The sequence below is a fragment of the Pseudopodoces humilis genome, chromosome 19, assembly GCF_049639895.1.
Source record: "Pseudopodoces humilis isolate 2021_Gansu_Grassland_sample_001 chromosome 19, ASM4963989v1, whole genome shotgun sequence".
Classification (NCBI taxonomy): domain Eukaryota; kingdom Metazoa; phylum Chordata; class Aves; order Passeriformes; family Paridae; genus Pseudopodoces; species Pseudopodoces humilis.
This window is the reverse complement of record NC_142218.1, coordinates 13,709,130-13,735,016: the sequence shown is the minus strand read 5'-3', so window position 1 is coordinate 13,735,016 and position 25,887 is coordinate 13,709,130. Positions and strand designations below refer to the sequence as shown.

The 25,887-nt window shown below is 45.8% G+C and overlaps 1 protein-coding gene across 2 annotated transcripts in view; it reads right to left on the bottom strand.

Annotated features, from left to right (window-relative positions):
* Positions 1 to 19,291, bottom strand: part of ATP9A (ATPase phospholipid transporting 9A) — a 45,965-nt gene extending 26,674 nt beyond the window's left edge. For both annotated transcript variants that reach the window (XM_005524867.3, XM_088064486.1), the window contains exons 1-10: positions 19,135 to 19,291; positions 11,744 to 11,888; positions 11,296 to 11,409; positions 9,574 to 9,682; positions 4,438 to 4,496; positions 3,539 to 3,590; positions 2,897 to 2,991; positions 2,515 to 2,595; positions 2,251 to 2,326; positions 151 to 227 (exon numbers count right to left, since the gene is read on the bottom strand). In XM_005524867.3, the coding sequence (XP_005524924.1) occupies positions 151 to 227; positions 2,251 to 2,326; positions 2,515 to 2,595; positions 2,897 to 2,991; positions 3,539 to 3,590; positions 4,438 to 4,496; positions 9,574 to 9,682; positions 11,296 to 11,409; positions 11,744 to 11,888; positions 19,135 to 19,202 (876 nt within the window). In that variant the 5' untranslated portion in view covers positions 19,203 to 19,291. The remainder of the gene's footprint in view (positions 1 to 150; positions 228 to 2,250; positions 2,327 to 2,514; positions 2,596 to 2,896; positions 2,992 to 3,538; positions 3,591 to 4,437; positions 4,497 to 9,573; positions 9,683 to 11,295; positions 11,410 to 11,743; positions 11,889 to 19,134) is intronic.
* Positions 19,292 to 25,887: the final 6,596 nt, after the last annotated feature.

Below are 25,887 nucleotides of genomic sequence, written 5' to 3'. Positions count from 1 at the left end.
TAACTATCTTAGACCACAGGCTGGAAATTGAATTATTCTTATGAGGTTATCCCTATAGTGTGTACATAGAGTATTTGGAAGCACCTTCTTTTTAAAACTGATCAGTTTCTGACCCTTGTTATTTATTATGAACCTGTTTCTTCAGCATACCTTACTTCTTGGGTTGGAGGTATTCATCACACTGCGCAGCTCCCTGCCCGTGTAGAGGACAACTCCCACCACAGTACCTGCACACATAAAAGTTTCCTCCATAAAAATACTTCTCAAGTGGAAAGGATTTTCAGCAGGCTAATTTCAGAAGCAACCAGAAATTCAAAAAGCTGGTAACTGCAACACAACACCAGTGAAAACACAGACTGGAACAGGAAACATCCTCCCAGGCTGGAGGTGATGCAGCACCACAGATTCCATCAGCTCATGGGAAGAGCAGCCAGCTGTGCTCTACTTTCCCTGACCCCCTTTTGCTCCACTTGTCTCTCCACACTACAAATAAAAGTTGGTAGGGATGCAGGATTTCTTGGATTTCCTCCCACCACTTGGAATCCCACGTTGGTGCTGCCTTCCACCAGACCCTCCTTGTGTGTCAAAATTAAACCAGCTCTGGCCTGTGGTTATTTATTGGTAAAGGCTGACACAATCTGAGCAAATCCAATGAATTCCAGAGCTCAAAGACAGAATTACCTTATTTTAAAATCTACAATTTACTTTCAGTGTATATCTAGATACTGCTCCTACCACAAAGTGAATCATACCAACTCCTACCTTCCTGTAACAGATGGAGCTGCTGGGAGCCCATCAGTGATTTTGAATGCTCTGTCCCACTGTTGCTAAAGAGCTGAGAGCAACCAAGTTCTCAATTTTCTCCTTGCAGAAACATAATTCAGTTTAGCACCATAAATTACAGGGTTTCTAGGGGATTTCTCTTAGGAGCCACAAAGAAAAATCTATCTACCATCAGCAGTTTCAAAGCTGCTATTGCCCAGTGTTAGGAGTCTGTAAAAATGGAGAGAACCAACTCTCAAAGCAGCACTACTGCCTATTGCTGCTGTATACTCCACTGTTCCCCTGCTCTCACTGAGGATCAAAGTTTTAACAAGCTGCAAGTGACTTATTTTTAAAAAAGGCTGATTCAAGAGAGGTGGTTTCTAAAAATATGCTGAGAAACATTCCTTTAAAAAAATACCACCCCCAAAAACAACAACAAATCCCAGGAGCCAGATGGCAGGTGGTAAGATCATCACAATTCAGATCAGCAGATGGCACAGCCACTCCAAATCCACTGCAAACAGTCAGTCAGACCCAGCCCTCCTGCAGCAGATGGAGAAAGACACATTGCTCTGCTTCATCCTACAGGGGCTGCCCCAGTGAGACGGCACCACAACCCCACAGCTTCCACTCACAGCAGAGGAAAATGAATATCCACCTTTCCTCCTAACAGAAATAACCTACAACATGCTAGTTGTTATTACCACAGGAGAAACAAAGTTGAGTATTGTATTGATAAGTCAGTCAAAATGAGAGGAAGCACCTGGCAGGACTAGACAAAGCTTGAAGACACACTGCTCTGTAAAAGAGGAGTGTTTCCAGTTGGTTCATGGCCTTTTCAAACAGACTCAATCAAATAAACCCTTTGAAATTTTATTTGCAAATGCACTGTCAAGTCTCTCCATTTGACAAGTTTAATTCCAGAACTGGACTCCAGAATACCACTCTCCTCCAGCTACTGCCCAGCAAACTCTGCAAACACACTGGGCAGGAGAGGAAAAGGCTTTTACTTTGACAAGCCTCTACAAGGGGGCACTGATTAATCTCAGGCCTCGGGAGTTTATCGTATATATGAGTCAAAATCTGTCAAAGACTTGATTTTTTCCCCTTTTTTGAGAGTATATAGGATAAACTCAATGGAAGCACTTACCTGGAAATCTTTCATCTCAGCTTCTGTTCCCCAAATCCATTTGACACCATTTCTGTTACAGATTAGGATGTCAATGTGCAGAGCAATTAAGTGCTATTCTGGTCCTAGATGCTAAAGAAGGGCCCCAAAGGCCACTCCACTTCTTTCTCATCTCAGAATGTCCAAGAGGCAATTAGATGTCAGCTCAGCTCCCCAGAGGTGTTAGGACAAGGGGGAAACCTCATTCCAACTGCTAATTTCTCCAACTGACAGAATTATTATTCCATCACAGAAATACCTTTAAAAATTGTTAACATATTCCCTTATAAACAGTTTTCCATGGCTCTCCACCTTACCTGATGCAATCACTGTGCTGGCCCACAGGGTGTTTTCTATGCTTAAACTTTCATTTACTGGAGGGTCACTGTCCTCCTACAATGGGAAAAAGTGAAAAATAAACTTGTCAGTAATGCAAAAGAGCAGAGGATGAGAAGAGTCCCACAGAGGTGTTTGGAGAGGGATGATGAGCGAGTTGGCAGGGGAATTTCTGACAGGATGGAGAATTTTCATTAACCCTGGTGGATCCCTGGTTGGTTTCAAGCCCGTGCCTGCAGACTCACCCTGGTGAAGGTCCCCACAAAGTTGTGGATGTCAATGTTGGGCTCTTCTGCGTAGACGTAGGAGCGGATTTGCAGCAGGTCCTGTCAAACACACACATCCATCAGTCAGCCACAGCTTACAAAAAACAAAAGCCTTACCAGAATGCTCCACCAAGAGCTCCTCAGCATGACTTGGAACTGACTTGTCTCCATACCTACTGCAGCCCAAGAGTCCCACAGGGAACACACCTGGGGTGACACCCGAGACACTCCCGGCACTTATCAGGTGTCTGCGCCCCAGAGAAGAAACCACAGCCTGAAAAAGCAGGACTGCAGCAGCCACACGTGCTCAGGTGAAGCATGTCCACAGCTCCCAAGCAGAGGCTGTGCAGCAGGAGCTTACAGAGGCCGTGGGCAGGCGCTGGGTGCAGGTGACCGGCAGCCGCAGCTTCCAGTCCGTCTCCCCGTCCAGCTGGTCCGTGCGGAGGAAGCAGGAGCCTGGGAATGGGAACAGCAGTCAGGGACCCTTCCTCCTCTGTCCTAGGCACATCTGCAGGTAACTCATGGCATGGCTTCCCCCCTAGGGTATTCATATCCCTCTCTGTCTGGAAACAGTGCCTGACTTACATTGGTTGATAATGGAAGGATGACGTTCCTGCATCGCATTCCTTCCCTTCCACTAGGCCAGAGCTCTCTGTGCTATACTTTATAGACACTTGAAATGTTCCCATTAATCTGTTTTCTAATCCTTCAGATCAAACATTTCCTTATCCCACACTTAACAAAACAAGCCTGAACAGTAAGTAAATATATCTAAAATGCAACCAGATTCATTTACCCTGGACTCAACCCCTACATTCTTTGATTGGCAAACAAAACTAGAGTATAACATCCTGAGAAGTGGTGGTCCATAAAGCCACTGGAGTTCCCTCTCTCTCTAAAATTTTACTATTATCTATTTCTTTCCCTTTTCCAAAAGATAATTTTCTCCAAACAACCAGTGAAAGGTTAATGGCTATTTTGACAATTGGTTCCAGATGTTTACCATTCTTCTCCGACGTCCTCAGGAAGATCATGTCAGCAGGGACCCTCTGGTTCTGGGAGGAGAAGAAAGGCCATTATTGTGCAGCCAGCCCTGCACGCGTGTGCAGCGCCTTCCCCAGAGCAGCAAAGGCACAAAGAGGATTCCTTTGTCAGCCGGCAGCTTGGGGTTCAGTTTGCTTTCAATCCTCAACCCGCTTCCCTGCAGAATTCCAAGTGCAGGATAATAACTGGTGCCAGCTCCCACTGACCAGACTCAAGGGTTAGGTTTACAAAAGGGCTGGAGAGTAATTCTAGAAGTATGAAGGAATCTTAAACTAGTGCTGGTTTCCTTTCAAGGAGTCCAACGTTAGCAGAAAGGTTGTATCTGGAATCTGCAGCTACCAAGTTTCTCTTTTTGCACTGACTAGTTTCACACTAATGGTTTTAGAGGTCACAGCTGCTTGCAGACAGTGGGTAGGAAAAACAAAATCAGTGGATTAAGAAAACCACATTAAAAGTTGTATAAAGGGGGAAATATACCAGTATGTAGCAGTACCTACAAAGGGATCACTGAGTCTCCCAGAACTGCAGGGCTCATACCCAAAGAAACACCTGGGTGCTGCATTTGTTCCAGGTGTTTAACCTGTCCAACAGTCACAGAAAGGATAGGGAAACTCTTGCTATAGTGTAAGTAAAAAAATATAGGTGCATGCCTACAGATTTGCCCTCATTTGTAAAGATAATGATGTTATTGGTGAGGTGGAGGAACATTGTAAAGTGATTAAATATTTTAACTTGTGTTCAACACCTGATATTCTAAGCCTATTGTAAAGTAAGTAGGAATTCAAAAGATCTCATTTTCTATGGTTGTGAAAAAGAAAAAAAGTACTTCACACAGGAAAGATGAATATAAAGACAAACCTTTTCCACAATGATGAGGTCACCCACTTGTATGTTTGAGCTCTTCACCTTGACAGTCCCTGCAAAGGAAAGGTGTTGGTGTTAGAGCAGAGCAGGACAGGTTTGGGGTGCTGTGTGCTGCTCCTCCCATCCCCTCCTTGCACTGCACTATGGGGGAGAAAATGGGAAATGTTTCCACCACAGGAACTGGGCAGTGCTGCCCTGTGGAGACCTCCTGAGCCCTTTGGGTGGGTCTCCCAAAAAGGGCTGAAAGCTCCTCATGTAACAGCTCCAGACCTCAGCCCTGAATGCAGAGAGCCCCAGCCACTCCCTAGCCATGGCTCTGAAACAACTCCTAAAACTCCTTTTTGTACTGCTCAACTCATGAACTCAAAAACGCTTTCAGTGTCAGGCAGACGACAGAGCAAGAACACAAAGTTACAGCAGGGGACCATCAAATCCAGCTCCTTTTCCTCAGGTGCCTGGAAATGTAAAGCTCGAGTCTCAAGCCAAGGCCTGAAGCTGAAGGTCCAGTGGGTCCATCCAAAATCCAGGCTCATTTCCTCCCCTGCTGCAGCTCCAGACTCTGGCTCAGCTCTGCCACCCCTCCTCTGCCTCTTGCAGGACCAACCAAACAAGCAGAGAACAGGTCCTACAGAAATCATGTAAATATTTATTCCTGTGCAGCTGTCAAACATTTCCCAGTTGCTTTAAAACAGGGGATTAATTTAACAATTGGCTAGCAATTTCAAATCATTAGCCAGCTCTAGATTTGCCTTCTCAGACTAACTAGTGATTTATAATCAGTTAATTTGAACCCTACCTCTATGTGTCTGTTATATTTCAACAAAAGCCTCTTTAATCTGCTGTGGTTTGAGTGGAAGTGGGGGAGGCACGTGGAGCTCACCCTGGCACGGACAACACTCCTACTGTACCTCAAAATTCACAGGCTAACTGGCCAGATAGCAGCTCAGGGGGAAAGCAGGAGGGGGAAGGGAGGGGGAATAGAAATTAGCACAAAGCACAAAGGTCACTGGGATTTTACTACTGGCAGTCCCTTCATTAGCATCCTTCTCAGGATATGCTTCAGTGTTTCTGCTCCAAATTAACAATGAAAGCCATTCTGGGCTGGGGGCAGCCTGCTGCTTTGGTGACACACTGTGTGCTTAACAACATGCTTCATCACTGCTGCTAATAAATGCAGACTTCCTTGCATGCTGTAATTATTCCTACAAATTATAAGCAGTCATGGCCCATTTCACAAATATCTCATAGGTCTTTCATGGATTCTGGAGTTTGCCTTGTGAGGTTTCTTTTTAGGGTTTTTTTTGGGTTTTTTTGTTAAATTAAAAAAAAAAAAAAAGGTAAACAAAACGAATGCTGGGCTAAAGACATCTCTGCCGGGGCAGGAAGCAAACCGGGGATTAAGAGTCCATTACGCTGGGGCTTGAAAAGAAAAGCTGCACTCCAAGAGGATCAAAAAAAGCATCCCTGGCAGTCTTCTGTATGGGCTATACAAAGTTAGGTACTATGACACTAAAAGGGTCTGACAGATAACATCTCTTCGTCCCCTTTTAATACGGTTATTCACAAAACAACAAAAAGTGCTTTTGAATATTCCCCCGTGCAAAGGAAGGGGGGCAGAAAAAGCCCGTGTGCTCTCCCCACACAGGCACAGCCATTCCCAAAATGCAAAAAAGCTGGGGATTTGTTTAACCATATTTTCTGTATTCCTTAAAGATCACAAGGATTTATCTGGGGACTGTCAGTAGAAGCAGCGTTACCTGCAGGGTTCAGGCAAACTTTTGTAAGCTTTGCCTTAATGAGGTAAAAAAATCATTCAGCAAAAGAAAAATGAATGCCTGGACAAAGCTGTAACGTGACGATTTCCTATCATTACGCACATAAAAGGCTTTTGGGATCATTATTCTGAAAACAGGATCATCTGCTTTAAAATTTTTCCAATATGAGAAAACCCAAAGCAGCTGGAGCAGATTTGTCTCGTTCACAACCCTCCCAACCTCAGCTGTTTGAGGGTAAAACAAAGAGGGGACCTTTCGAAGCAGCACACGTTTTTACAACTCCTGGATAAATGAGATGCCCTTTTTAGGTAGCTAATTCTGCTTCTGCAGCCTCCCTGGCCCCCGTGGGTGACATCTCTGCAGCGTGCACACACGTCCTGCTAAGAAGGGCCAGGACCAGATGTTTCCTTTGACTCAGGACTCCCATAAAGAAACTTATTTGAATTAGTTTTATTTTGATCCTGGGAATTCTGTAATTCCCTTTTCTTTCTGTGGGGAAACTGCCACCTAAACATTGGATGTTTTCTCATGCAGGTTTAAAACCAGCTCATAGCACAACGGTTCCACTTCCCAGTACTGCTCTGCTTTTTAACTATTTTTGTAATTATAAACCTCTGTTTCATAGTGCTACTAGAAATGCTTCCTCTAAACACACACAGGTTTATTTAGCATTTTTATCACTTTCAGTTTGCACTTCCTTAAGTTAATCAGAATAGAAGTTGGTGTTTATCACATTTTAAATAGAAATAATCTTGATCTCTCATTCAAAAAAAACCTGTTGTTAAAATTTGTCTGGTATGTGTTTCATTCTCTGCTCTATCCTGATTTATCTTTTTTAAAGACAAGAAAATAAACATAATCAAATGCAAACAGTTTGCTCCAGTTTAAGCTATGGTCTTTGAATTTATCACCAAATCTGCAGCGTGATGGATGTACCAAAAAGCAGATCATTTCAAGTAATAAATATATTAGCCAAAAAAGATGCCCTTTTTTGCTCTGTGAGCACTTAGGTCAAAAATTCACAATAGACCTGCAAAGCTGCACTGAAGTACAGATCCAAACACTTAATTTGGAATTAAAGACGAAGCCAGAGGTTTACTAAAACCAGTTAAAGGTATCTAAAAAAAATAAAAAAAAAAAAGAAGGGGAGGTGGGTTTGTTTGATGTGCTGCACCAAACTTCTGCCTTTTGTAGCCTTATGCTGTGGAGCAGGACTCGCAGAGTTTGGGAAAATATTGTTTTTTTATGGCTGGTAAATGCCAGTGATCTGTATCTTAAGTAGCACCCCTCAGTAGGAGGTCCCTTCCCACTTTTCTGTGGAGTTTCTCTCTATTATGCAGTGTTACCCAGGGAGGGGGGCTGCAGCAGAAGAAAAACAAGCCAGGAATTTGCAAGCACAGTTCGAGCTTTCCATCAAGCAGATCAGAACACAGACCCCTGAACACAGAGAGGCTTGTGGCCTTATGAATAGGGGATTGAAATTTGATTATTTTTTATAACAATCCAAACAACTCTCCTTTAAACGCAGAGCTTTCCACTAAAAAAAAAAAAAAAAAAAGGAAAATTGCTTTCTTGAAGTTTGCTGGTTTCATCGTTTTGGAACATAAATGGATCATCTGGGTAAAAAGATAAAAAAGGTTTAGGGTGGAGGTTTTTTTGTCATTAGGTCTCAGCACAGGGCTGTGCCAAACCCTGCAGCATGACCTGTGCTGCTCGACAGCAGCAAGAAAAGAAACAGCCTGCAAACAGCCCAAGTCCCACTGTCAGCTACACTGAAAATTAACTGTTAGATCAGCTGTTCCAAATTCATTTTGATATTTGCTGCTTCTACTTCTGAGTAGCAAGTGATGGGTTCCTTGGAAAACGCAGCTCCTTCCCCTGACTGTATAAAGGGGTGAGATAAATCAAACCCCAAATCCCCATCCCCAGCCTCACCAGTCCCCTCCCTGCTCCCAGGTAATTCCCGGAGGTGCTAAGGCTTTAATCAGTGGAAAAGGAGATGATCAGCTCTCCCAAAAGATTCAGTACTGAGATTCAGTGAGGGACACAAAATTACTTTTCTCCCCAACCCATGTGACAATCATAAATAATTTGCTATGTTTTTTTCTACTCTAAACCACACTACAGAGTCTCACTCCTGTTTCTGCACAAAATTCATGTTAAATACAGTGGCTTGAGATTTTCAGCTAGTGCCCAGCTGCCAATCCTCTTTGGTTTCTTTCACAAAATTAGAAAAGTTAAAGGACTGGGGGGAGGGAAATCATTCATGGGAAACGTAATAGCAATATGAAAAGAACTAAAGGAGAGGTCAGGCCCCTTATAGATCATTGAATAGAATCCAGAAGGCAACTCTTTTATATCTTTAAATAGATGTAGTACACCCCTCTTGGATGAGGCTTTTGTTGGTTGCCAAGCATTTTAAGTGTTGTAGTAAGAACACATTATTAAAAGGGGATTTAATATTCAGAAACTCAAACTCCCCAGTTTGGAGGTGCCTCATAACTCCTGGCATGTGAAATACATCCAGCCCTAAGCAATTACATTTGAAAAGCAGCCTTATTCCTACAAATACAGCATACTTTTCCTACACCTAAGAAAAATCCATCTAGGAAGTTTCCATCACTGCATATTAATTCAGGGGAATAAACTTTTATAAATAAGAAATTGTAAATGGGAAAGAACCAAAACTTGCTCAGATTCAGTTCATTCCCTTTTTAAAACAAAACCCTGGCCTCACCATCTTTGTCATGGTATTAGGAGTAACTCCATAGTGAGGCAGCAGCGGATTGCTCAGATGAGAATTTCAATTTGTTAGGTACAGCACAGCTGGAAAGAATGGCCAGAGCTGAGCCCCAGCCTGGGCTCGCTCAAAGCAGGGCTCCAAACTCCTCAGGGCTGCAGAGGAGGCTGCAGGGGATGGAAATGCAGGAGCTGATCCTGCCAGGCTGAGGAACTACATCAGCTGCTGACAAACACACATCTCACCGTCTTTTTACGCTCTTTAGGGTGGGCAGGGGCTGGGATGGGATTCCCAGAGCAGCTGGGGCTGTCCCTGGATCCCTGGCAGGCTGGACATTGGGAGCACCTGGGACAGTGGAGCTGTCCCTGCCAGGCTGAGGGGGCACTGGGTGAGCTTTAGGGTCCCTTCCCACCCAAACCATTCCACAAATCCCTCAGCAAACCCCAAACTCCAGCAGAGCCACCCAGGAGCAGCCACCCGGACCCCAGGGCTCCGCAGCAGCAGCAGCAGCAGCGTGGCCACAAAGCCACGTGCCTGGGAGCCCAGAGCCCCCTCCCAGGCCTGAACTCTGCTCTGGCTGTCAGCAGGGCTGGATTCCGGAGCCACGGAGCCGACCTCTGGCTGTGAGCTTGCTGTAGATCTGCGAGTTCACTTCCTTGTCCCTCATGTAGCATCGGATCTCCTCGGCCGCCTCGCGGATCACGGTGACAGCCAGCACAAACCCCTGCCAGGAGCACGGGGGGAAACAGCAGGGATGAAAAGGTCAGGGAAAAAAGTCACATCTGCCTCTAATAACAGCAATATTTATCAGTGCCAGCGCCAACAATCTGCATTTCCTTATTCTACGTGATCTTCCTGAATACAGTGAGATGTGCTGCTGTGCAAACCCCCAGTACCAAACACACAGCAGCTGCTGAAAACAGACTGCTTGCTTAAGAACCTTTCCAGTTTTACCATGATGCTCTCCACAAGCACATCTTTGTAAAGCTTAAACCCAAGCAGATTGGGTTGTGAAGATTTGTGAAGTTTCCCTGAAGAATGTAAATATCTCACTTCCCCTCACAGCGGAGCAATTGAGAAGTCCAGGGTAGGGCAGGATCCCTCCAATCTCAGTGCTCACCACCTCAGAGCCACTGAAGTCAGCACAGCTCACCTGGGAGGTTTCTTTGTATAGAAATTCATACAGAAATCTCCAAAAACCCCTTTTTATATGTACAGCTAGAGAGAGAATGCATGTGCCTTCATGTGTATGTACAGACACTCCACCTACACAAATAACACTCTAAGGATATTTTTGTGCACTACTCATGGTGTAATTACAAGTTGGCCTGACTAAGGCTTCAGTCCTACTTTTCTGTGCATGTGAGCAGCCATTTCATTTCCTCTTGCCAGGAGGAAATGCCCACATCATAATGCCCTCCACTATATAAAAAATAATTAATTCATGCAAGCCAATTCCTTACGGGCTCAGTATCACAAAATCCTGTTTCTACCAGAGACTATTAGCTCAGACTCACTGAGCAGGTAAAACACTCCTCATGCATCAGAGAAAATGAACTTTTTACAACTTGTGCTGAAAGTTGCAACCAGGTACTGACCACCTCTGTCAATAGGGAACTTTAAGAAGGGAGCAATGTGAAACTGCAGGTTTCTAGTATGTACATATATCTAAATGTGTGATGTAATTAATTAACATTGTAATGAAATGCATTTGTTCATTTACCTAGAAATTCCTACCTGCTTTCCAAAATAAAACTAAATAAGCATCAACTATTCTCAGCTTAGGTTTCAGCTGTTTCAAGAGCCTTCAAATAACCACCCCAAAATATTCCCACATGTTCCAGCTGACTGTGTCATCTCATGTGTCATTCCAGCCCCAACACTCCTATTAACAGCAGTAATGAACAAAGAATTTTCTTATCCTGCTTTCTGGCACAGACAAGTCACAACTGCCTGTACAACAGAGATAGAGATCCTCTATGGTCATGTATATTTAATTTATATAATTTACAGGACAGGATCCTACAAAAGCAGCAGCAGATTCACACAGCAAATGCAATAACAGCATTTGAGAGAGAATTCATGGAGATCCAAGCTTCAAAACAAATAGAATTTTAACAGCAGTGTTCCAAAGATGCCCCTTCACTTCCTTCTGGCTTTTACCAGGGATCTCACTGCACTGAAAGTCCAAACCCTACAACATGCACAGCACAGGCCTCAGGAAGCAAATTAAAAATAGGATTTAAGGTGCAAAATTACATCCCACACAAAAGGCAGCACAAGAAATTTTGTCAAGTGCCAAAACTTTCTTGGATGAATAAACCTTGAATGACCTACCAGAGGAACCCAGTATGTGTAAAGTGCACCAAGCCTCATCTCAACCACGAACTGAGAGCAGGCCAAGAGCAAGAAATAAAGGTTGAAGAAGTATTTGAACTGGTTAAACAGCACCTAAAAAAAACCAAAACAAAACATGAAAAGCAGATAAAAAAAGAGGAGGGAGAACGTTATGCACGCTGAACTAACCACCAGAAACATTTCTGCATGCTCTCCTCTCCTAGTGACTAGATGTTGACCTGGGGCAGTTTTGAAGCAGTCCTGGACACTCAGGACAGGTCTGTGTCTGGTTTGCTCCTGCCCTGAGGCAGTCTTGCCATGAACTCTACCAAACACAACCCCATCGTTTTCCCCAGCTCCAGGTTCTGCACTTGTCTACTGTAAAACCACTGAAAAATGGGGAAGGCATTGGGGTGGGATGGTGAAAAGCAACTTTAGTCACACTTACCCCAGGGAGAAAGGTAAAGAAGTTGTACTTCTGGTTGTTGATGACATTGCGAGGGTATCTCTGGTCTCTCTTCTCCGGGTGGCCGAGCCAGACCGTCCGAGGCCGCGGCTCCCTCCTCCCACAGCACCTCAAGCACTCACAGCACCTGCACAAGGACCAAAGTTAATTAAGCAGGTCATTTCCAACACACTTCTCTGGCTCACACCCCCTGCCCACCTGCAGCAGCCCCAGGTGCCTCCCAGGACCCTCAGACCGGTGCTGAGGATGTCAGGAGCTCTCTGCTCACACGAATTTCATCAAGAAATGCCCTGCCCCACGTTACAAACCCTTACTCCAGGCATGGAATCAAAGCAAGGTCAGGTCCTTCAGGAAAGATGCTGAGATGTATCAGCCATCCTTCCTGCACCTTGAAAATGCCTCTCTGTTCAAAATCACCTCCCAGACCACAAAAATGGCATTTTTCTGTTGTCACTGCTGCTTTCTGAAAGCCAATCTCTTCCCAATGCCCTTGTTCCTTTAACAACAGACCTACTGAATTTCACTTTGGGAGAGCCAGCATCAGCCAGATCCACCACCAAAAGCTTCAGAGTTCTTACACAACATCCTTCCACAAAGATTCATTCTCGATTCAAGAATTCTGCCCCAAAAGCTCAGTTCAATGCACAGCTAACAAAGAAATAACTACTGAAGGAAGTGCAGAAAGCACTCTGCAAGTTCCTGTCTTCCCAGAGCGCACACACAGTGCACTGAGCAGAGCTCACAACTCACCACACAGAAGGTGGTTACCTACAAAATTAAATTTTTAATGTTTCATGCCCTGCTGGCTTGAAATAATAGAAATAAGTAATAGAAATAAGAATAGAATAGAAATAAGAATAGAATAGAAATAAGAATAGAATAGAAATAAGAATAGAATAGAAATAAGAATAGAAATAAGAATAGAAATAAGAATAGAAATAAGAATAGAAATAAGAATAGAAATAAGAATAGAATAGAAATATGAATAGAATAGAATAGGAATACAATACAATACAATACAATAGGTGTTATCAGTCAATTCCCTGGGTACAGAAGGGACTAAAACTGGACTTTGCTTCCAGAAATAAAGAGGAATCACCACGTGATGCAGCGCTCCCTGGGCAGGCACACCACCTTCACTTCACCAGGTGATTTCTCACCTTTCTCTCTTCTAAAACTACACAAAAGGACATTTGTTTAATGAAATTACTTGGACATTATTCCATTTCATGAAGAGTCACAGACAAGCCCTGAAAAGGTGGATTTTCTCTAGTGTGTGCCAAGAACAATCTAAGCCAAAGTGCACAGATGCCACCCAAGCACAGGGAAGGTTTTTCTTCTGAAAAGCTTTGGGACCAAAGTGCTGCAGGGCACAGCTCAGCACCCACCGAGGGCTGCAGGAATCCCAGACTCTGCACCCAGGAACTCCTTCATCTCCATTCCAAACCTCACTCCATGAGAGCAGCGAGCACCCAAACCAAACTGCTGCAATGAAATAACTGGAGATGTTTTCATCTTCAGGTACACACAAAGGAATTCTGATTTCCTTGCAGCACCACTGCTGCCATGCCTGCTTACCTCTGGATAGGGACATTCCCTGTTATTCTGCAGCTTTAACTTTTCTAAGTGGATTTCCTTCTTCAACTGCTCCCTAGGTAGTGCCATACAACCATAATTAATACAAATACCCTAAATATAAGCACTTCAAAAAGTTACAATTGCTCCTGAAACTCTCAATTTTTGTCACCTCTACAAATTATTTTTGCTTGTTAAAAAAACTAACCAGTAGATCCTTTTACCCCAAATTTATGTATAAAATCCACATTGAAAGGCAGTTGGTTACCAAGAGCAGACAACTGGAAAAATTGGTGTTAAACACTCAAATTCAGAAGCTATACTACAAAAGTGTATTTTATGAGCTGGATACCTTTCAATTGCAGTTTGCTTTTGTGTTTGCAGGTGAAGACCTAAGAAAAACAGTCACTTGCTTGCCAAATATATTTGAATAGAAAGTAGTGGAAATGGTGGTATTTGGATTCCAACAGAATATAGATATGCTCTACAGAAAAAAAAAAAAAAAAGGAGAAAAAAGTGATTTTCCTTCTTTCACAAAGGAGAAAAGGCTCCAAAAAGCAGCTTTACCCAAGGGAGTGCCCACACACCCTATTTCATCACAATGTGCTTTCCAGTTAGGAAAAATCAGTCAGTCCTTGCCATCAGGCATCTGAAACCATTTACCTTTGTTTATCTTTTAGGTTGGGCCTCTTATAGGGATTGTACTCCAAATATCCCCACACCTATACCATAATATTGACAAGAGGGTGACCCCTGGCAGCATTTCCACCACAAACACCCTGGTTGCTGTGAAAATGGTGATTTCCAAATGCTCTGCTACTACAGGGCTTGAGAAACAACCTAAAAATAATGCAGCTCCAAGAGCAAGCAAGAAAGGGCATGGGAGAATCTGCTGAGTAAAAAGAACAGCTTTGTGAAATCCCTGCCTGGCTGGAGTCAGTTTTTGCAACCTCCTGAATTACAGGGAAAGCAAACTGAAAACCTCATTAGACAAACCAAAGAAAAACTTCCTGCCTAGCAGGTTTTGAAGGCAAATATCGATGGCCAAGTAAAGAATATCCAGCATTTCTGCTGGGAGTCTCCTGCACAGCCTCACAGCATGAGGTGTGTGAAGTATTTACAGAAAAATGTAGTACTCAGTGAACAGAATACTACAACCAGCCCTGGGAGCTGCAGGTTGCAACACTTGAACTGGGGAGGTTCCTCAGAACTCAGGAATCCCAGCCCAGGGATCCCTTTCCATCACAGCCCAGGGCTGCAGCCTCAGCCAGGAGCTCCCGTGCCAGGGCTGAAGGTCCTGACAGCAAATCCTGACTTTTACACCATAAACATTCCGAGCTTTTTGTCTGAAGGCACCTTCTCCACCCCAGCGCTTTATTTATTTATGATATGATATATTTTGTTAAATTATAGATTTTATTATTTATTTATCACCTGCTCTGTGCCCGTGTTTTCCCCTCCTGTGCTTGGCTGGTGGGCACACAGCAATCCAAACCCTGCACTAGCAGGAAAGTTATCTCACACAAATTGCTCAAGTGCCAGCCCATGAATAGCTGAAATAAGTTTAAAATGAAGTTTTGGTAAGAACAGAGTCATTTCTCAAGCACAGAACCATGTGCTCGTTCTTCCAGGCAGATGTTTACCACTCCTGCCAAAGATAACCAATTGCCTTAATTTTTAATTATTTCTAAAATGTTCAGTGATGTCTTAAACTTCACTGGGGTAGAATCAATAAGATCATTAATTCTCCTTTTCCCTTTCTCCTCTGGAAACTGAATAGTCTTAATGTAAAAAAGAAAAATTATTCATATGGGTACCAGAAACAAAGTACTCTGAGCACATACCAGTGTGTTTTCAGATTACCTTTGGTGCTCATTAAATAAAAAGTCCTTTTGACTGGAGCTGTCAGCTTTTCCCAGTTACTTTACTTGCTCCTCCCTGAAAGAATTTTGCAGGCACTGTGTAGTTCTGTGTTCTGCTGTTTCTCTGGCTACCACTCCTGTTTTTAAGTCACAAACTTGGAGATGCAGATGAGGAAAGGGGCTGCTCCATCACTATAAAATTCTCTGCTCACAGCAAAGGCCGTGGCACAGGAGGAAGTTTCTGGCAGAGAATTATTTGCATTATTAGGAATAACAAAATGTTTTTCATTATGAAATCTAAAGAATACATCCTGGAAAGGGAAAGACTGTCTAGGAAAACAGCTGAGAGTTTACATTGCTGCTGAGAAACACTGATAAAATTAATGTGCACTTTCCAAGAACTGGAATCACAAAGTTACAGAAATGTAAACAGTTTTCTATAAAAGTTTAGGAACACGTTCCCAAACATTTCTCCATTTTGCAGCTGAAGGACTGAAGAAAAATCCTGCAATAACCCCTGAAGTACAGAAAAATAGCAAGTAAGGGTAAATAATGGGCTTTAAAAATTATCATCTTACAGAAAAACCATGAAAAATACACAAGGACAGCTTACACAGCACTGTATAAGCAATTCACATTTTACATCAGAACTTGGCAAAAATAACAACAGGAAACAAACTCACAAATCCTCAAACAGGGTCACAGCCACTGCAAAGAATCTCTGGATGCAAACTGTACCTGAAGTTCAGTCCTGCAAGTGATGCTGCCCTTAATCTGCAGGGGGATCCAAAGGAGCAGGAGGAACTGAAGAACAGGTCTGCTCTGCACTCCACCTGGGATTATATTTGCTTACAAAAACTCTTTCCCAGTGATGATGTAAGAGGCAGTAACAGCAGACTGACTGGCAGCTGCCAGGTGAACAGCCACTAGCAAGAAGCAGGTTTTATTTATAAATGCAGCGTGCTTGACGGAGAAGTATTTGAAGTAAAAATGAAAAATGCTTCCATGTAAAACACACCCATTGGGGAAAAAAGTGCCACATTTGTGCAACGCTGAGGTAGCATTTGTCAAATTAGTGCTGAAGTTCATTTAGTTCATGTATTTAGTCACTTCTAAACCAAGCCCATTTCTCAGATTCTGCTTCTGTGACCCTCATGGGCTGTGCCTGCACCTGTAATACACAAACCAACCCCCCACGTGACATTATTCCAAAAGCAGGGGACAGATTTTCCACAGCTAAAGAAAACCAGAAAACCAGTGCACCTCACCCCTTTATGCACCTGCCCACGAGACACGGCACGTGCCGCGTTCCGGAACGTTCCGCTGCAGGCCGTGCAGCTGGTGCGGCTCTGGAAGGGGCAGAGCTGCAGTTCCTGCAGCCTGGCAGTGGGAATGCATGGCAGCCCGTGCCAAGGCACACCCACACAGGCACGCTGAGGGCAGGAGCTGCCTGTGTTGACTGTGAGATGGGATTTGCCGTTTCCCACGGAGCCGGAGCGCGCAGGCAGCGCGATGGCCTCGCCAAGCGCTCCCTCTGCAGAGCTCCTCCTCGCCTCCTTCCCCTGCAGCAGCCAGGCCTTTCCATCAGCACAGCAGTGTGCTGCCTGAAAAGCAGCCTTGCAGGATTGAGGACTGACACCAGGAGCTATTTAGGGGAAAGCCTGTGTCATGTGCTGAGCTCCAGAGCTCGCCGCTCCCTCCCCGGCAGCGCTGGGCCCCGGGGAGCTGGGGCTCAGTCCCATCCCAGCAGAGCTGTGCAGGTGATGCCAGGCTTCCCTGCTCCCAGTGCTCTCCAGAGTGCTGCAGCCCAGCCTTGGCGTGAACACGGCTGAATCCAAGGCACACAGCACGGGAATTCAGAGCTCAGCCTTTGATGGGAGCGAGAAGAGCCACACTGAAGCTGTGCTCAGGAGCAGATCCCCACTTCTCCCGCTCGGTTCACTAAGCACGTGGCTTCTCTCTGACACAGACCAGAGCTGTCTGAGCCATCACTCATCCCTGCAAGGCTCCTGAGCCAGTTCCTCCCTGGCTTCCTTTCAAAGCATGCCACAGGCTGGGGGTAATGGAAGCCTTGCGGGATGGCACCTGCCCTACAGGTGAATTAGGCATTTCTCACTTTTGAGTTAACAAAGATTTGTATAGAGTCATTCATGACCAGAAATCTGCTCCCAATTCCAGGAGACCGCACCCACAAAAATCTGTCTGAAAACTCACCCCCACTGGTGGGGCAACCCCCCCAGTAGAAACCAGCTGGGGCTATGGTAAAGAGAAGCCCATCAACACCTGCTTGTCCTAGGTTTCCATATGCATCAAGGAACATAAATTGGATGGCTTTTGTTTGGGTTTTTCCTCAGAGGAAACAGAAGAAAGGAGGCCTTGATCATGGCTTAGGGTTCCCAGGACTCTTGTGGCTGTGACACCAGGGACCCCTCCACTTGCTGGATGATTTCTTCTATGGCTTCTAACGCTGGTTTGGACTGGCTTGACTTCAATGCTTTGCTATCCATCACTTGATCAAATACCCAGAGATCACATCTCTAAAACAAGGGCTCCTCATTTATGACAAATCCCACTCCCAAACAACTACTGCACCAAGCAGAAACCCCAAATCCAATTTATTTCAACTGCTATTGAGTAAAAACCCTAGGCAAGCTTCCTTCCACGCTGCTGGAGTTTTTTGCTAGCACTGGAAAGCCTCTCTGTGGCTGCTAATCAGGCAGGATCCACAGGCAATGAACCATAGCTTGGGTTAGCTGAGGGCAGGTTCTGCTAGGCAGCACTAACCACATCGGAACACCCAAGAGGCTCTTGCTGCAGATCACAGAACTCCAGGAAAAGAAACCATTCCAGCAGCTTTGAGAAATTTCCCAGGCCTTCACCTCGCCCTGCTCCCTTCAATCACGTCACCAAATGCAAGGCCATGGTGGCTGCACCTTGTGCCCAGTGCTGCGTGTGACACAGGATTGCAGCTGCACCACACACACCTCCCTGCCCTGCTGCTGCCACAGCAGCACCAGCAACAGTGCTGACAACAAGGAATAAACCTAATGCTGAATAAACTGTGTATAACAGTGTCAGTTACAGAAACCTGAACCCAAACTACCGACCAAAAACATAAACAAGGCAAACGTGTATATTTCCCCTTGTTCTAATAGTGAAGATTTCCTTCAATATTTTGGTTTATTTTGCTAACATCACCCGCCACATTTAAAAAAAAAAAAAAAAAACAACAACAAATTCTCCAGGGACGGATGAAATGCTGTGATAATTAAGTTAATTGACAGCCAGGTGACTTGGATACCACGTACACCCTGCTGCCTGCAAACCAACCTGTCTGCACAGTGCTGCGATTTCATCATGGAAGAGTGCTGGAAAACCATTTTCCTTATTCAACTTCCTGCATGGGAATACCGGTGTAAACATGGATATAAACATGGATATAAACATGGATATAAGCATGGATATAAACATATCCAAGCGTCTCTTTTAGGGCCGCGGCGCACAAGGATATTGTATTGCTGCGCGGATACAGTTAATGGGAGCCGGGGCCTTTGTTACACGCAGCATCCACGGTCCTGCGCTCCTGGCCAGCCCCGGCCGAGGGGTCCTGCAGCCCGGCCGTGCGGCACAGCGGGGACAGATGATGACAAGCAGGAGCCCGGCCCCGGCCCGGCCCCTCCGGCCGCTGCTGCCCCGCTGTGCCCGCGGCCCCGGCGCTGAAGGGCGGCCGGGCCGAGCCGCTCCCGGCCGGGGCTGTCCCCGCTCCCGTTCCCCGCCCGGATCCTGCCCCGCTCCGGGCGTGCCACGGCAATGGCGTCAGGAGCAACCTGTCAGCGCCCGCCTGCCTCCCCCTCCTCATCCTCCTCCTCCTCCTCCTCCTCCTGCCGGGCTCGGGCCGCCGCCCCCGCCCCGCTCCGCTCCTGCCGAGCCCCTCACCCTCCGCGGTGCTTGCTGTCCATGCGCTTCTTCTGCCGGACGGGCTGCAGCGGGATGTTGTCGGTCATGGCCGCGGCTCGGGGCGGAGCGGGGGATGCGCTGCCGGCAGTGCCCAGCCCGGCCGCCGCCGTCTGGCGGCTCCGCCGAGGGGCCGGCCCGGAGCCGCGGGCCCCCAGCACGCAGGTGCCGGCTGCGGCTCCTCCTCCGGCCGCTCCCCGCAGCACCGGCCACCGCCACACCCCGCTCCGGTGATGGTGATCCCCCGCTCCGGTGATCCCCCGCTCCGGTGATACCCCGCTCCGGTGATGGTGATCCCCCGCTCCGGTGATACCCCGCTCCGGTGATGCTCCACCGGCCCGGCCCCAAGCGCCGCCACCCCGTGGATCCGCGGGGTCGGGTGGGGTCGGGTCCGCTCCGTCCCGGACCGGGCAGGGCAGCCCTGCCCCACCCTCATCTGCCCCGTCCTCGGCTGTCACCTGCTCTGCCCCTTCTCCATCCTGCCCGTTCCCATCCTCACCATTCCCACCCTGCCCGTTCCCACCCTCCCCGTGTTCGTCTCCCGTTCTCTCCCAGCCTCAGCCCCTGTGCAGCCGAGCTCTCCTGCCCTTCCCACACCCGCTCCACTGCAGCCCACCGGAGCTGTGGGGCTGAGCTCGCCTGCTCTGCACCACCCCACGGCTCAGGGCTCAGAGCTCCGGGGCTGCTGCTCGCACCCTGCTTGCTCAGAGACCTTCACCCCTCCTCTCAACGCCCGCTTCTGGATCCAAATTCAGATGTCTTCTGCAAATTTGGCCACAAATTGCTCCAGCACTTCTGTTTCTGATTTCAAGATCTCGTTACACTGGATTGCACCAGCACAAAAGCTGCAACTGCCATTTAATGTTTTTCCTTATGGCTGAAGCAGAGTCATCCTAACATTTTGCAATGAGGATATTTTAGCAAGACAATGAAGAGTTACACCAGTTTCAGGCACCAGAACTGAGACTGTTTAGACAGATATTTCCAATGCCATCCTAACTTGGGCTGTCTTATTACAAAAACTGTTTGTAGAATTCATTTTTAGGCTTTATTTCAATTAAGTAATACCATGTTTTAATTTCTTATTTCTTAATCTACTGTTCTTGCCCCCTCATGGAGACAGGTGAAGTAGAAACAAAAATCCCTTCTCCCACAAACACTTTGGCTCACCAAATATATTTGCTCTATTTTTTCTCATATTCTATATCTGATTTTTTTTTAATATGAAAGTGCATGATGCTAGAATTCACTGCAAATCATAATTTCATAAAAGGAGCAACGGAAGAACCTAAACAGGACCTTGTACTTGGCCAAAAGTATTTGTAGTTGCACCACTGCCACAAACCCACTGCCCCAATGTTGTACAGGCTGAAATGCCAGTCTGAGCCTCCAGCCTTGATTAAAATAAAACTTATCAAATGCCATTTTCTATTTGCTTTGATATGAAAGTGGCACTGGGTTTGAAAACATCCAACATTCTTTCAAGCACTGCATTTTGGCCCATGATACCTTTGTGATCAGACAGAACTTCATGACACCCCTCCTTTACATGGAGCAGCTGAACTTCCTCCACATCACTCCTGTCCATCTCCAACATGAAGACCATGGCAGGAGGAACCACTGACTGCTGTGACTCAGTCCCAGAAATCCTAAATGAGGAGCAAAGTCTGCAGCCTCACTCAACATCTGAGCAGCCAAACAAACACTCAAAGCCTCCCTTATGGGTGCGCTGATTTTCTGCCTTGTATTGAGACACGTTTGATTTCTAGCTAGAAAATCACTCTGGAGGATCTAGACCAGGCTGTAGCCCCATGGACCAAACCCACTCCTTGGCATATTTCTGGCATAACATTTGCTTTGCTGGAAAGAATTCACTTGTGATCTCAGCACTCACAGCAGGTACGAGCTCTTCTGGTTTCCAAGCCTTTGATTTTCATTCTCCTATTGAGAAGGAATACCCAAGGGGAAACCTCCAGCCTCAGTCTGAGAAGTTAGAATTGTTAAATCAAGTGAAATAAAACAAATTTTGTTTTTTTTCTGATGCTACTGGTTTGCTTTGATGCTATATTTTTGCAAGCACAGAACTTGAGGCTCATAAAGGAGCCCTGCAAGCTCCAGAATTCATACTGCACCACTGCTAATTAAAAGGAGCTGAGACATTTTCCATAATTTTAAAACATTATTCATGGGGTTTTTTTCTCCCAGGACTTTTTTCCCCCCAGATGATTAAATTAACAGCAAAACAAGCAGTTTTATATTCCTCCTTGTGATCCCACCAAGTGATTTATCTTAGAACCAGAGCTGGGCCACTTGGCCTTCTCTGAGCTTGTCCTGTAGGGAGAGTTCATCAGGTGCTGTCCCAGTTCTCACCACTGCACATCATAAATCCCATTTCAAACCCAGGAATGGTTCATTGGCAAGTCCAAGGCTGAGCCCCATTTTTAACAAGGCTTTAACCCTGTTTTTAACACAAAGGGTTGGCTGGAAGTACCAGGCTGTTGATTGGGATGATTCAATACCTTTTCCCGAGCAGGCAGCACAACACACCTGCTTTGCCAGCAGGATTTTGTTTTATGGACCGAGTCTGGTGATGTTCAGGCTCACAAAGACAAGTGGAAGCTGATCCTGGCCAAGCCCAGCCTATGGACACAACTGGCTGCAGGTGCATCTTAAACCAGAAATTCTCGTGTCCATCAGCCTCTACCACAGAGTTTCCCACTGGTTTTGGGAGCCTTTCCTGCCTCACCTCTTGCCTTTCTCCCCCAGTTCTGTGGTGCAGAGCACTGTCCCCTCCCTGTCCCCGTGGCTTTGCCTCCTGCTCTCTGCCCATGGCACCAATTCCTCAGCCACACCTGAGGCTTTCCAGGGTCACACTGATCCCCACGTGCACCCAGGTCTCTCAGCTCCACTGATCAAACAACATGGAAATAAATTCTCTTCTGGGGATCTGCCCGTACTCCTTCAAGGAGCAAATCCTGGTGCCAGTTTCCCACTCGAACAATGCATCTGTGGTTCTGACAATGCATTTGCAGATTGTACTCATTACCTATTTAGCACAATATGCTATAAATTTTCATCCATTATAGTTTTGCTACTAAATAAATAATTCTGCTTTTTATGCATAGCACTATTTTTTTTTCCTGATGAACACAGAGGAAAGTCATAATAATTATATCCTGTTTGAGTTCTTATAACCTGAAAGATTAATTCAATTTTGGAACTACTTTGGGGTTTGTTTGCTTTATTTATTTTTTTCCCTAAGCATGAGTACCAAAACATAGAGGATTCTGACATCTAAGGAGTTGGCTCAGACTAAGGGTGCATGACTGGTTGAACTAAATGTTTATAATTCCACAGGCAGCCCGAGTTGTGCCATTATTCTTTGTACCTGTTATTACCTGGTTCCATTGGTGCATGTTTTACAAACACCAGGGTGTACTCTCTTTGTCTGGAAGCACAGCCCATTGCACATGGTATTTGCAGCTTTGTTTCAGGGCTGGCTTTGCAGCTGCCCTGTTTGGAAGGAAGGCAGGAGAAGGGATTTGGTTGCCAAGGGCAAATGTGCAGCACTCAGCTCCTACACTGGGCTAATTCCCCGTGCTCCTGACCCACTCCCAGCAGGGACAGGCAAAGAGGTGGGTTTGGTGCTGTGAAACATCGCTCTTTCTCAAGCTGGAACAGGCCTGGGCTGTGGCACTCAATCCCTCAAAATCAGAGCAAGCCTGGCAAAGCCGCCCATCCCCGAGCTCAGCCCCGCACACGGAGCTGGGAAGGAGCACTGAGAGCCAGCTGATGCCTGAAGTTGGAGCTTTCATATCTCCCAGATCCTGGCTGCACTGATTCATAACTCTGAATCTCCGAATAGAAAGTGTCAGCAGGCTCTCCTCACAGCTCAGGCAGGCACAACAATCCTTTCCCAGCCCCAGAACCAAGGGCACTGCTGCAGCTTCAGGCCCAAAAAGTGAAATGACAGCGAATTGATGGAGCAATCCTGGAGGGTGGGACTGCATCACCTGCAGCTGGAATTGCACAATTCACCCCAATATGGAAATGGACCAAAACTGATCAAAGTGTGAAAACTTGTTACCCATGGCCCACCTTGGGTGTAGCCATGGCCAGGCTCTTGCACTGCCCAAAGTGTATCCCTTAAAGGCCTCTTAACAAATCCCTGCTTTATTCCTTTAGCTCTGCCCAGCCTCTGTTCCAGGGAGCCTCTCAAGGCATCCCAGGGAAACACAACCCCGGGCTGGGACAGCACAGCACGAACCATCAGTGGGGTGGGATGGTTGTACAAGTGCCCTCAGCCTTCACGGGATGCATTCGTCTTGGAAATTTATCTCTGAGAGGGCTGAGCTCAGACAAGACTACTGCGATTAATTGTGGAGTTAAACACTCCCAGATTATCGGGCACTGTTAACACCTGCAGCTCGGAGCCGCACGGATGGCTTTGATATTATTTTTGCTTTTGACAAGTGGGCGATAGCGGATATCCTTTAAGCCTATATTTAATGAAGCCCTCCATAAATCCATCAACACTTGCTAAGGGAAACTACAATAAAGCTCCCACTGCCACGGGCTCTGCTGTGCAGGGAACATTTGGCATTCTCATAATGAAGTTTCAGAGCAGATACTGCTCACGCTGCTCGGAGGAAGTGCAGTCTTTGTGTAGGATCTTTTTCTTCCTCGCATAATTATATGTTGTGGATCAAGGAGAAAACAACCCTTTAGCACCTAATTTTTAAAGCCATAATAGTCAAACTGTCGTTCAGCTAGGACAGCTGTCAGCTTAAGAAATGAAGAAAGAAAAAGGCTTTCTAGACAAATAAACTCCCACTTGCATTTTATGTTTGTTTTGTTAGTTTTGTTAGTTTTTGAAACGATCTGGCTATTAGCTATAGCTGTTCTGTGAATTCTTGCCATATCATTTTTGTGTTACACCTCCTGCGAGTGAGATAAAAAAAATGTAAAGCTATAGACTGAAAATATTTGTTACACATTTTATATTTGCAACTTTTATAAAAAGTAAAAAAAAACAACCCCAAATTCCCTACATAATGTAGTTATTTTGTCATTTAAGACTTGAAGAATTGAAAGGGAAACAGAATAATAAGTAATGAAGGAATTTGATGTTTTTCAGATCTGGACTTTGGGACTTGAGAGGGGTGGAGTACTTTCAGTACATACAGAAATTTATGTACCCCGAGGCAGCAAATCACCTGAATGTGTGCTGAACTTTAAGAACCTGAGTAATCAAACTGGTTTCGTGGGAAAGAGAACCAAAACACTGTGTCAAAAAAAAAAAGAATTTAAAAAGTTATGTTTGGTATTCTGAATATCTAGACTGCATGGAGACACATTTTTCTAAAACAAACTTTGCCAAGTGGATCGACAGGACTGTGAAGGGCTGTAAAGCCAACCCAGGTAATTTGATTTACAAACAGCTTCTGTCATCACATGCATAGGACTGCAAAACCAGGAGTGTCTGGGAAGAGCAGGTGAATAGAAGATTTCAGGACTGATTCTGTATTTTACACTCAGAATACAGGTCATTCTTCTCCCATACATACCTCCTGCATCACCTTCTGCTCACAACACCCCGTGGTTGTGTCCCTGGCCCTCTGATTCTCCCGAGTCCATCAACTGAGAGCTTTGACTCAGCTCAGTTTGCTCAGTTTTGTTCCCTTCTGGAAAGGGCTGCCAAGGGAGGTCTGGAGCCCCCACTCAGTGCCCTGGCCTGGGGACAAGATAAACACACTCATATATTTAACAGCACTAGACATGGTGAATTTTACTGGATTTGGGGCTTTAGTTTTCTTTAGAGAGACACGCAAATGTGTAGTCATGTCTGGATTTTGCCTAAACCAAGCATGGAAAATAAAGCCCATGATGAGATCTACCTGTTCTCATTCTGACTTGAGACTTCACTTTCTGCACAAAGTTACTGAGTCAGAGAAGTGAATCTTTGGCCTGTGAGAGAGGAGAATCGGATATGTTAATGAAGAAGTTTAAAAGGAGAGTGATGCTGCCAGAGAATGGCTGGGAAGTCCAGCACAAAATCACTTAGAACAAGCATTAACAAACAAGCTTTCCAATAAACCAGCCAGCACCAACAGCAGTCAGGATGTTGCAAAGAACACAGACCTTTCTGTGCAAGGAACTCCAAGGGCAGCAAGCAGAAACCCTGATAACAAAATAGATAGCATGGTAATAGGCTCCAGGAGTGTGTAATTGCTGGCTCTTTCTGTGCCTCTGAGCTGTTTCCTGTCCTGCTGTGGCTGTGCAGTGCCAGGAGCTTTTCTAGGTCAGTGGTGAATGTGAGCTGAAGTCAAACACGTGAGGCTGGCCAAGGGCAGGCAGAGGGGAGCCCTCTGGGCCGAGCACACAGCACAGAAAAGCAGCGAGAAAGCCTCAGCTGGGAGCAGGAGCCTCTTGGGCTCACAGACACCAGGGCAGCTCTGCCTACAGTCATTGTGCAGACAGAAACAATCCCCTTCCCTGACTCCAGACTGCAAACGCTGCAAGGAGCACCATGGCCTTCAACAGAAAAATAAATTCAAAATTAATGTAATGCTCATCTCTCTTCCTTTGTTTCAGCCCCTCACCAGGTCCCTTCCCCTGTGCTGATCCCAGCTATGCACTGTATTCACCCACCCCACTGCAGCTGTGGAAAGGCAAATCAGCCTCGCTGAGCTCAGCCCAGAGCTGCTCATCTACAATTGTCAAATTCCCTCCTCA